This window comes from Protopterus annectens, chromosome 4.part0, assembly GCF_019279795.1.
Source record: "Protopterus annectens isolate FY-2018-M chromosome 4.part0, PAN1.0, whole genome shotgun sequence".
NCBI lineage: Eukaryota > Metazoa > Chordata > Ceratodontiformes > Protopteridae > Protopterus > Protopterus annectens.
In genome coordinates, this window is record NC_056733.1 from 587,687,622 (window position 1) to 587,700,610 (window position 12,989).

Sequence of the window (12,989 nt, forward strand, 5' to 3'; positions counted from 1 at the left end):
TGACATCAACAGGCCCTGTCAATTAATGCAATGGGGTGTCTGGTGGGCGGATCAGGTCTCAAAATGGTATAACCAGCTCACACACACACAACCACAGGGGATATGCTACACACACACACACACACACACACACACACACACACACACACACACACACACACACACACACACACACACACACACACACAGAGTTGGCAGTCTTGAGATTAGAGCCCATACCTATCTAGTTTATTGTACTATAGAGCTACATATTTATTACATGTGCCATGGAGCTTATATGCCTGCACATTGTCCAATGCTGTATCTAAAGTTGATGACATCGGCAGGCCCTGTAAAGTAGGACAACTGGTGGTTTACAGGATGGAACAGGCCTCAGAATGGTTTGACCTACAAACACAAACACACACACACACACACACACACACACACACAGTTGCCAGTGGTGAGATTAGAACTCCTACCTATCTAGTTGTATGTATTATAATGCTAGGTACTTATTGCATGCACCACAGAGCTTAAATGTCTGAGGAGTGTCCAATGCTGCTTGTAATGTGAACGACATCAGCAGGCCTTGAAAAGTAGGGCAATGGGGGTTTACTGAGTGGAACGGGACTCAAATGGTTTAACCTACAAACACACACAGACACACCCAATTGCCAGTGGTGAGATTAGAACTCCTACCTATCTAGTTGTATGCACTACAGTGCTACAGACGTATCGCATGCACCACAAGGCTTATGTATATGAAGAGTGTTTGACACTACTGTTGGGGTGGATCAATCAGTAGCTGCTGACAGGTGGGCCACTGTTGTGGATCACACTGGTATCAGGCCCATAAAATGGATGACCATTACACAGACATAGGCCTGTTGGGTGTGTGTATTCTGCTGCAAATGTAATAGATACAGAAACACACACACACACACAAGGCAGGTGATGTGAGATTACAACCCCTACCTTGGTACTATTACACAATGGAGCTCACCTTCATACTTGCACATGCCACTGGTTACAATTTTTGTGCAAATGGCTGCAGGAGTACTTCACTGTATGCCTTTCAGGGAGTCTCTCTATCCCACCCTCTCTCTCTCTCTCTGTCTTTATCTGTCTCTGCCTGTCTCTGTCTCCCCCTGTGTCTGCCTGACTATAATTGTTATATTTGTATATGGTACTTATATATATATATATATATATATATATATATATATATATATATATGTCACACTCATCAGGTGCAGATATATTTTATATGTGCCACATACAGATAGATGAGGGTAATCCTGTCTGATGGGGGTGATGATAGACAGTTAAGGTGTACATAGCTGTGTGTAAGCAAAGGTAGATATGGACAACACAGTTCAATAGTCAGATGTGGGTTTAGACATGGGCTGTAATTCTCTATGTGTAGGAGCATGCCCAGTATGACCTTCAATAGTAACAATGGTAATCCAGTCCAGAGCTACCTGTAGTCCGGTATAGATTGGCTGATGAACCTGTGTAAACAGCCCAGCACCTCAGTGATATATTGGCTGAGGGATCTCCTGGCTATATGCTATCCTTATTAACTGAGTCATATCCTTGGGGTGAGTACAGAGTGCATTGGACTGAGCAGAAATTTCCATAATATGTGTGGCATAGTCTACATCAAACTGTGATTTCCTGGTATGTCAGTGGCAGACCAGTATAGAGTAATGTGAGGGTGCACTGACAGACATTTGTTTACTGCATCCACACACTGCAGGGAACTATGTTACAGCAGAAATTGTTATAGTGTGCACATTCTATGTTTGTCTGGCCAGTGGTTCCCCTTCCCCTTATATGTGTCTCTTTGTCCTTCTGTTGTCCAGTCACAGCCTTTGTCCACAGTTGGTGTTGTTATGTATTTGTAGTTATGGTGTGAGTGGGGTAGCAGTCGTAACATCACACACAGGGTTACAGACTTCACAACTCTGACTGTACCTGTTTAGCAGGTTGTCCATCATTATGCCCCATACATCTGCTGTGGTCTTCAGATGGTTTGTGTTGCACTGTTATTATAAGGCTACATGTTGGCCATAACTGTTGAACTCTTACACACTGACATCTGCACAGGCCCATATATAACAGTCAGACAGAGGCCCAGACATGGGGGCAGGGTCTTAGTATTATTCTTCCAAATGTACACAGTTGGGAGAATGGCTTTGTATTAGCTTGCATTTACTTATGGGTATGACATCTGCATCTCAACTGTCTGTCATTGATGTTTTCACATCAACCTTTATTGGTTTGCAAATAGTTTGCCAGGCAAATGCAATGTTATGACAAGCAGAACAGATATATGAGGCATACGTGTGGATATTGGTTGACACCCTGTCATTCCAGGGGTATAGATGGTGCCCACTGACTTGTTGTCACTACTGACACAGTAACATGGTAGCCTTTATATCCTGGCGCTTGACTGACCTGTCACAGCCTGCTGTTCTACTAGGCACTGTGTGGGTTCCTCAGAGCTGTGTACTTTCCATATGTGTGGCCCCCTGTCCCTCCATTGTCCAGCTTTCCTGCAGTAACAAATATTGACTTCTGGACAGTGTGTACAACTCCTTCCGTTGGTGTAGCTGATATACAAAATAGTTGGCATGGCCGTTCTCGAGCCATGGACCCTGACAACCACAGTACTGTACTTAGACCAGTAAGCCACAACAGCCACCAGTAAGTGCTGTCTACTTCCTGACACTATTAACCAAAAGCATACATAGCACATTGACCCCTGCACATTGCAGAAATGGACAAGTTATCAAGTTGATTATGACAGCCCTGGGAATGTGTGGTCTGCTGCTATTACCTTACAAACATAAATGTTACTGCAGTTGGATGTGAACACGGGTGTGTTAGGGGGAGTGGGGGATACCTCTCAACTGTACACATCCTCACAGACTGTCCAGATGTTTGCCTCATATTTTGGGTCCATTTTTCATAAAATTGTGGTTGTGTGGCAAATAATAGTGAAATCATTTAAGACTGAAGTTGGAAAGTAATGACTAACATTTGAGTTTCAGTCTTCTTGCCCTTCAGAGAACTCATGCTACTGCAACATCTGTTATTCTATCAACTTTCTATGTTTGTAAGAGCAATATTTAAGACTTGTCCCTGTTTGTGTGCCTTTGCCCAACATTTCTTTATGGCTTTGTGCAGATTTCTTGCTGTAAGAGGTTTAGAGGTATGTATGGGACTCCAATATTGACATCCATGCATTTGTCCTATGACCCCACTGTTTATAAGTCCCTCAAATAGTGCAGTGGATTTTGCTGGCTTAGGGCCTACTGCATATCGTGGGGCAGCCAGTATTTGGGAGAGAGTTCCTGTTGTCCCACATAGTTGTCCATTGTCTGCTGCTATCCCGGTAACCCACTCCATTCATACATATGCTACCACAGAGTACTATCCCATTCATGTATTGTTAAGAAGAGTGACTTACCTTGTGCCAGCAGCAGTTGCAAGGACAGTGCTTCAGATGCACACAGTACACAGCTTATACATAGTAAGGTATAGGTAGTGTGATGTTGCTGGCATCCATTTTACTGTGTGTATGTGAGTTGGAGTGTGGTGTCAGTCCCTGGGCCCCTAGGGTGTCAGTGTATGTGATATGCCTCTTTGCAAAGGCCAGGGTGTATTGGGTATGCCTACATCTGCCTACAGGGACAGGCTCAGGGGGTTCTTCCTCTGAGTCCCCCTGTGCCTGTGGGGACCTTGGCAGTGGTGGGGGGACTGTGTGTGTCCTTCCTATGATGTTCCTACTGCAGCTGTTTCCGCAGGATCATATTGTGTTGCATGGCAGATACTATGAACATGTGTGCACATGTGGCTGGAGATTACTGCAGGGCTCCACCAGATATGTTAAGGCAGTGGAATCGTGATTTGAGCAGTCCAAACACATGCTCTACGATGTTCCTAGTTTGTGAGTGTGCCACAAAATGGCATTCTTCAGTTGGTGTGTGTGTGCATTTCTGATCGGTGTCATCATCCACGGTTCCAGTGAGTAACCAGCATCCCACATTGGATGGCCGTACAGGATGTCCCCCTGGCAAATCCCTGGCACAGCTGTGATACGTGCCAGATGTGGGAGTCATGATAACTGCCAGGGCTGCCAGCACACACATTGATGCTAATGCCCTGGGTATTGCACATGACCTGGCAGTTGATGAGGTAATACCCCTTGAGGTTGACTTAGACTCTACCCTTCTCACCAGATGGTGCTTTGATGTGCACATGAGTGCACTCTATGGCACCCAGTACCTCTGGGTAGTGTGCTACACGGTGGAAGAGACGCTTATTGCTGGGGAAATAAATGTGCTTACTGGCATGTGTTAGCATAACATCCAGGAACTGGTGGAGTACCCTGGATGTGGATGCCTGTGAGATTCCCATGATATCCCCAGTATGTCTTTGGAATGTACCTGTAGCTAGTAATCTTAAGGCTACACATACGTTTGTTTCCACTGGAATGGGTTTCCCCTATATTGACTCTGGGTCTGAGGTGAGGCTGGCAGAGCACGGTGAGTTGCTGTAGTATGTCCCTGTCCATCCTGTAGTGCTGTACTATCTCCATCTCATGTAGCCCCTGAAAAGTTACCTTGGGCCTGAACACTCTTCTCCTCCTCCTCAGTCTGGGCCTATTGTCAGTATCATCATCATGACTGACCTCAGCCTATAGTGAATACAGATGTAGCAGAGCAGCCGCAGCAGCCCCTATCATTTTGTCTGTTAAAATTCCCAAGTGTGTATTCCAATGGTGCAGAATATGTGAGAAAAATCAGATTGAAGGGCGTATGCATACTTTATACTGGTGTGCTGCAGGTGAAGCCTGTGTGATTGACTGACTATGATACATTACACCTGCCAGGTATATCACTGAGGAGTTTGAATGGGCCACTGTGAGTGGAATAGGGCTTATCAATCATTTATGCTTGATTGGCTTTCCCAGGCTATTTCCTCTTTTTTTTTAACATTTCTTCCAATGCTGAGCCCCACAGCGCTCTGCGCAAACCCACGGAGCTAGTGTAAACATTGCTGAGCAGAAAGACCCCTTGCTCAACTTTTCCTTAACCAGCTAAGCACAGCTTAGCAGCCTCAGACACCTCCCCTGCTTAGCTGTGCTTAACTGAGTGCAAACAGGCACTGCTGAGCTCCATTCTGCTTACACAAACCCAGACACACCCCATTTTCATGTCAGCTGTCTCTTCTGCCTACATTACCATGGTTTTAGCCCTTACACAGTTAGTAACTGCGGACATAGTGGTCCATTTTGCTATTCAATAAACTTGCCTCATTTACATACACCTAATTGCGTATACCCTAGATACTGCACTACACCAAAGCCTATGTCCTTAGCAACCACTATAGCCTACCATTGTATGACTCTGCATGCTGGCCACTATACTGGAAAAATCTAAATATCTTAAAATATATTTTTCAGTTTTTATTTTTTTTTTTGGCAAAATAGCATGTTTTCACATCTCTGCATACCACTTAAATGTGGCATATGTCTTAAAAAAAAATACATTTTTAATATATTGCATTGCTTTTTTACATCACTGGCCATAGTTTTGGCCATTTGCATGTGTACTGCACCTTCTACACCGTTTTATTCGGACTGTTACAGCCCATTTAATTTTGATCCTCCTGTACACGGTTTGCAATTGCATACATTTTTCAGCCTTACACTGCACCTACATGTGTGCCTTTAGGCTTCCTGGATTCCAAAATCAACTCATTTGCATGGTTTTTAACAGCAGATGAGGTGATTTGCATTCCACAGATACCTCTGTTTCTGCATCATGTCAGGATGCTCTTGCACAGTCCAAGCCTTGTTTCCTTGATTGCTCAGCGGCCATGTTCCATGTTTGAGCTTTACCACTATTCATACATGGAAAGTCACTCTGTGTAAGGCTTATTGAATTATCCCATTATCTAATTCAGCCAACATCTAAAGTTAATAGTAGTAATATTTTTTAAAAAAATATCCCGGATCATTTCTGGATTTGTCCCTGATTCTGTTGAGATTTGTGCCTGATTAGTTGAGAGTTATGATCTATAACAGCTTTAACCACCCAGGTGGAAAAGGGTCTATATCATATATTAGAAATTCCAAAATTTCGAACACCATAAGTTTGAACTTGGAATTTCGAATATTGATAACATTGAACGCTCAGAATAGCAATTTTTTTCCCAGGGAAAAAAAATTTGCTGTTCCGAGAAACATACACACAACACAAGCACACCAAAACAAATAAACCACACACATACAGTTAACAAAACCCAACCCTGCACTAAACCATACATACATTACTAACTATCCACTTACCTTAACCTGCACCCTAACCCTAAGGTCCGTAACTATCGCACACATACCCTACAAAACTATACACAAACAAATTAATACACACATATACAGTTAACAAAACCCAACCCTACACTACACCAAACATATATTACTAACTATCCACTTACCTTAACCCGCACCTTAACCCAAGGTCTTAACTCTCGCACCACAGTGGAGGACATAGCGAAGCCACGGAACGGCCCACCGAAATCATGCCCTTGGTAAGATTTCGATGTTACGGGGCTTCGCTATTTTCATCATTCGATGTTGTGCGTTCGATATTTTAACTTTCGAAGTTTTACATCTTCGAAGTTATGATATAGACCCGTGGAAAATAAGTGAGAAGACTAGGCCATTTTGGTATCCACAGAAGGACTGAGAGCTATATGGCGAGGACGAGGTGATACCTGAGGGTAGGTTTCAAAGCTGGGGAGGGACAGTAATTACTTGAGGACATTTAGAGATATAAATTGTCATTGGGATGCTGAGGACAATGTTGTCACGAGAAGTGATTATTGCTTAGGAGTCAGTATTAGTGTACCTCTTGATAAGGATTACTCAATCTTAGTTGATGCTGTATGGACAAAAAACGCAGGGTCCACATTCTTGTAAATGTTTATTGTTTTATTTCTTCACAGTCACAAATTGTCTATGCTTTGAACAAACCATCTTCGTCATATCATATACCTTAATGTAATATTTTATTCCTAACTGCACTTATTTGTTACTGTTTTTGCCACTGTAGTCCAGGTCGTGGCTGTAAAGAGTCCTTGGACTAACAATACCTCTCAACTGTCCAGACTTTCACCTTCTATTTTTGGTCTGCTCCTCATAAAACGTGTGGTTTTCTGGCAAATCATTAAAGACAGAGTCACCAAATATTGACAAACATTTGGATTTCATACTTTTTATTAATCATAAAATGCATGCTGATGCAAAACATGGTATACTAGCAAGTTGGTGAGTTCATAAGATCAGTAATTAAAGGTGTCCCTGATTTTGGGACTTTGTCGTCATTGCACCCCCCATTATTTTAGGCTTTGTCAAGATTTCTTACGTTACGAGGATGAGAGATAATGCTGTTAAAAAAACTATTAAAAACACAAAACCGAGTAATGTTCTGGATTTTAGTAGTATATTCATTTGCCCTGTTGGACAGTGGCAATAGCTGCTGATCGTGGAAGTAAGGGAATAACTTGGCTAGGCTTGTAAGGGCCCTAGGGCCACTAGTCTACTAACTTCCTATGATCGTATATTAGTAAGATAAGTATTTTTATTTGAAAATAAGGATCAGAAACATTGCTGCTTACAGAAGGATACTCGGTGGTATACCTACCCACGTTTTACCTAAGAACTCTGGACAAAGCCAAAAATAATGGGCAAAGACCCAAAACAGGGGCAGGTTTTAAATATTCCTCTCGTAAACTTAGTTAACCGTTAACATGATGCATTTTCTAAAGGCTATCAAGTATGAAAATGAAATGTGTATCATTATTTAGCGACTTCCACCCTCAATGATTTGCCAGAAAACCACAAATTTTATATGGAATACAGCAAAAATATCACACAAAAATCTTAACAGTTAAGAAGAAAAACGTTCGCTGATGATGTGATTTTAAATGGATAAGCTGTTTACTTGCAAATACTTTTACAGCCACCCGTCTTTCGTCATTAAATCCAACCAAGGCCTGTAGATTACCATTAGAACGAAAGGTGTCGCTAACATAACTGACAGACCTTTTGTGCTAAAGGAAGTTGTGGGTTTGTGGCCTCTCTAGTACTATTTTGTTTCGTGCTAGAAGGTTAACGCATGCGCTTATCATTGGTGTGGACGCCATCGATTGTATACGTTTTGGGTATTTTCAGGTTCGGTAATTAGCAATTGTTGTCTGCCAATATGCAGGTGGCAGGCTCAGTGCAGGTGCTAATGCCTCCCCTGCCCGTTATGCCTGTGCTTTCTGCTCTACCCACACTTCCTCTGCAGCCCGATATTAGGGTGACTCCTGTAAGTATAAGGCAAAAGTACAGCCAAGTGATGGATGATCTATTTAGTAAGTTGTGGGAGAATAGGAGAGCTTGGTTGCATAGAAGCGTTATGTTAGGTACTGATATGTGACATTTAGAAGTTTTGATTTATTTATTTATTTTTCTTCAGTGGCAGGCAAAGTTGCATAAGTATATATGTGTTTCTTGCTGATTGTAATTCTTAGTGGACTTGGCAGAGGAGTATAATGAACGAGGATACTAGGCCTTTTTAATAATTACAGAAAGACGGACATCTGTGTGGCTAAGTGATAGCTCGGGGTTAAGTTTCAAAGTTGTGGTGGGACAGTAGAGTAAAATAAGGGAGGTAACTTCTGGGACACTTGGAAATGTTAAGTGATACATGGATCCTGAGGTTAGTGTTGTAATAGAACTGACCATTGCTTAGTTATCAGTAAAAATAGAAAATAAGCAGGCTGCAGTGTAATGTACTGTTTGGAGAGGGATAAGTCAGGCTAACTTTGTACTAAACTGTAGATTTCTTCTGCTAACTTTGTAGGTTGGCAACTTCTTTCAGCTAGTCTGAAATGTGTTTATCTTTGCAGGAAACATTTGCAGCAAGGCTGAGCTGAATAAGCAGAATGGTTAAAACAGTATGGGTTACTGAAGTTACTAACTTAACGTTTCAGTGTGTGTTAATGATAGGAAGTGCAGTGGTAGGCTCCTTCTAAATAGTTCCTTTACTAGCCACTTCCAGTATTACCTTTTTGACACTGCACACAGAAATAGATCAGTAGCTGTGAAGTGGTGAAATATTTTTAAGAAATGCAAAAAGTGGTCTGACAAGAGATTTTTCTCTCATTATATGCCCCATTGAAGAGAGGAGACCTGGTTTTGTGCTCATCTTTGTGGTGGCATGACATCTGAGTTAAATTTAAGTATAGGTGTGTGGAAGATCATTTTACATTTGCAAACCTGCTTGCTAACACTTTTCACATGCATTATTGCTGTCACTTGTGGATGACTCACGGTGGCATGCTGCTGGTCAACAGGGCCACTTCTTAATTTGTGGAAAAAATACATGGACATGGAGGATTGTTGTGAATTTAATCAGAATGATGAGGTAATCATTGGAGGCCATTTTTTACCACATTAAAAATAAACAGCAGTTTGCACTAGTCAACTTGTGTTTGACCTATAGTTTTACAAAGCCATAAAATAGCAAGCTGTATATGCTGAGGTGTAGAATAAGTTCCCAGAAGAAGAAACAATGTTAGTGAAAGGACCATCCTTTAGTCATGTCAGATAATCAGAGGTAAGAATAGTGTTAAAACTGTGAAGATACTACTTTTATTGAGTTGCAGTTTTGTTTCTTTTATAGCAAAGAGGTTGTAGCATCTGCTTTGAATGATCTCATATGTCATAGCATGCACTGTATGTGTGCAGACATATGGATAGAATTGGGATGTTTGTCAAAGCTGCTGCAATGTTTATTAGGTCTGACATGAAAAAAAATGTTAATGTAATGCAGTGTGCACAGTTCCAAGAAGGTAGATGAATATAAAAGTTAAATATTCTGAGTCTAAGTATGCAGTACCTATAAGAAGAGATTAGAAGGCAGTGATGTACTGTTTAAAAAAATTGTAGTTTGGACTGTTTGGGACTGCTTGAGTCATTTTTGATTTTGCAATAAATGTAATAAAATTAGAGTGCTTTTCTTGTTTAGATATAGGATCCTATGTAATGAAAGAGGTCTAGAATGCATAAGACAGACATAAGGTTGTTGGGGCCTGGACTGTCATTTAACAGGTTATGTGTTGTGAAGAGATCTGGAGTTGGTATGACAGCCTTGTGGTAGTTGGAAGGTTACTGCAGTCATTTAATAATTATAATATTGTTGGACTGGTAGAAGCAGGCTTTGATTAACCTTGTGGGATTTAGCTGATAAGCAGAAATAAGCCAAGATGATCTAAGAAGTCTTTGTTTAGATTTTGTTTCTTTTTGGCTATGTCTCATTTAAGGCAATAGCTGTGTACATCTGTTGGCAGTCATCAGTGTGACTAGTTTTTTACATACTGAACAGTAGTGCTATCTGTGTCACAGTTGTTTGCGTCATGTTTTTTTTAATATCCCCACTTTTACCATTTAATTGCATTCTCTAAGGGAAGGTGTACACTGGCAATAGATTGTCTCTCATTGGAAACCTTTAGAGCAAAATACCACAATGCTTTACTTTGAAGAGTTACTTAATGCTGCTTGCTTTCAGAGTACTGGTGTTTATTTTTTTATTTAGATATACCTTCCAATCTTATAGATCTTTATGTTGGTGTCTTATGATAGTTGCCACAGGCCAATATTTATTTGCTTATTGATTTTGTTGATCAGGGAAGTCTGACTGAGCTGTGGTAGCCTCTTTTCAGCAGAAGCTCGGGGAGAAAATCTCCAGTTACAAAATAGGTAGGTTTGTACAGTAGAGAAAATGTAAAACTTAGTTATAATATTGACATAAAGTAACTGTCAGGGTGGCACAGTGGCGCAGCAGATAGTGTTGTTGCCTTACAGCAAGAGGTTTCCCGGTTCGATTCCTGGCTGGGGTACATTCTGTGCAGAGTCTGCATGTCCTCCCTGTGTTCGCATGGGTGCTCCGGTTTCCTCCAACATTCCAAGGACATGCAGTAGGTGGATTAGACACTCTAAATTACCATAGAAGTGAGTGTGCATGCGAGTGTGTAGTGTGGATGAAATACCATGGCAGGGTTAGCCACCTGGTGGTGTAAACCTTGGATCTAGATGATTGTCACTGTTTAAGTGACATGCTGACTGGATGTGCAAAAATGGGAAAAAGGGGTTGTGGAGGGATGGATAAAATAAGGCTGCTGTACTTGGCAAAATCTAAGATCGGTAAAAATAAAGAATTGTTACAAATTATTGCATGACAAATTGGCATGCACAGTGGGGTTTAAAATATCAATTTTACATTTATGAGTAGAAGTATGAGCGAAGAGGTGTGGGAAATATGAGTAGAAAGCAGAGAGGAGGTAAGGAATATGTGATTAGTTTGTATATTTGTAAGCTGATTAAAAAAAAAAGGTTGTGGTGAAGCTGATGTAGAAGGTAGTGAGTATAAATTAGAATTTTACAGAAGAAAAACGTCAGAGGTTGATTAGAGACGGGAGATTTATGTTGAGAATTTGCTTTGTTGAGGTGTTGTCTAAACTTGCATCTGGTATTGTTTTTCATCAGGTAGATGATGAGCCACCAGCCCCACCACCACCTAAAGTAGAAGTCCAGCCCACAACAAAACCTGTTGTGGGTATTATCTATCCTCCTCCTGAGGTCCGTAACATTGTTGACAAGACTGCCAGCTTTGTAGCCAGGTAACTTATTTTAAGTTGATGTTGAAAGATTGGTAATATGTAAAATACATTTAAAAAAAAAATCCATTGTTGTGGTATGACATGACAGGCAGTGTTGTATCTTTTCCATTGGAGATTTTGCTTCCTGATTGCGTTGTTTTTTTAATTGTTCATCAAGTTTCTAGGAGAAAAGATATACTGTTTTGTACCAATCACCATTAGGAAACCTCTATGAAGTGTGCACTTAAGGACTGCCATTTGTTAAACATAAAACGTAATAGCTAAGTGCACTTTGCTTCAGCAGCCTTGGCTAATGTGAGAGCAAGTGGCTGAATGGTGTCTGGTTTAAAGTTGTGGGCAGAAGAACAGAAGAGCGAGCACATTTAACCAGCTCAAATGTAACATTTTAGATGCCAAGATGCACATATTGATTAACTTGAAATGTCAAGAAGCACATTTAGACTTGAAGTATGTTTAGCAGTTAAGTTACACAGTCTACACAAAAAACAGTGCAGGAATGTGTGCTCCTAACAGTGTTCCGAATTTGATTAAGTTGGTATGGGAAGCAGCAGTTCAAGAACTCATTAACACCAAAGAGGTTGCCACACCCATACTTCTATATAAACCTGAGGTATATATATATATATATATATATATATATATATATATATATATATATATATATATATATATATATATATATGTATGTGTGTGTATAATTTTTTTTGTAAAAGCAACTAAAATACTCTGCTTTTATATTAAATAGCTGTACATTTTGCAGTATGCAATGTATACTTAATGTATGTGTTGAATAAAAAAATTTAAATCTTCTCAACTTTGTTGCATATTTGGGAGCCATACGTATGTCCTCCCATTAAATTACTTATCCAGTCTCTCTTCCTATTCTTTTCTAACTTCCTGTGATTGATTCCTGTAGGTACTGTGCAATATTTTATATGCCTACTAATTAGCGCCCTTTTTTAATAGCAGCTTCTGTTCTACATTAAACTAAAAGCTCTACCAGAGCAGGTCTTTCATTTAGGAATCCGTTCTCTTTCTCTTTGCCTGTACTCTTGTATTGATCCTTGATAGGGAAGGCAGTCTCTAGCCTGCAGTCCAATTGTCTTTTTGGCCTCTCCCCATTCTGTTACTTTTCCCTCTCTAGTTTTACTCCCAATACCTTGGTTCTTCTGCCAGTTTTCTCAAGTAAATTCCATCTTCCTGTTGCCTATTCTCTGTACCCCTAATTGCAATCAACCCTATTGACAGAATCTTCTTTCTCAATTCTT

At 40.6% G+C, this 12,989-nt stretch overlaps 1 protein-coding gene across 1 annotated transcript in view; it reads left to right on the top strand.

The window, feature by feature from the left end:
- Positions 1 to 8,166: 8,166 nt before the first annotated feature.
- Positions 8,167 to 12,989, top strand: part of SF3A1 (splicing factor 3a subunit 1) — a gene marked incomplete in the record, with an annotated part of 443,164 nt that continues 438,341 nt past the window's right edge. Inside the window, 2 exon segments of the mRNA XM_044068523.1 lie at positions 8,167 to 8,366; positions 11,588 to 11,721. Coding sequence (XP_043924458.1) covers positions 8,259 to 8,366; positions 11,588 to 11,721 — 242 coding nt within the window.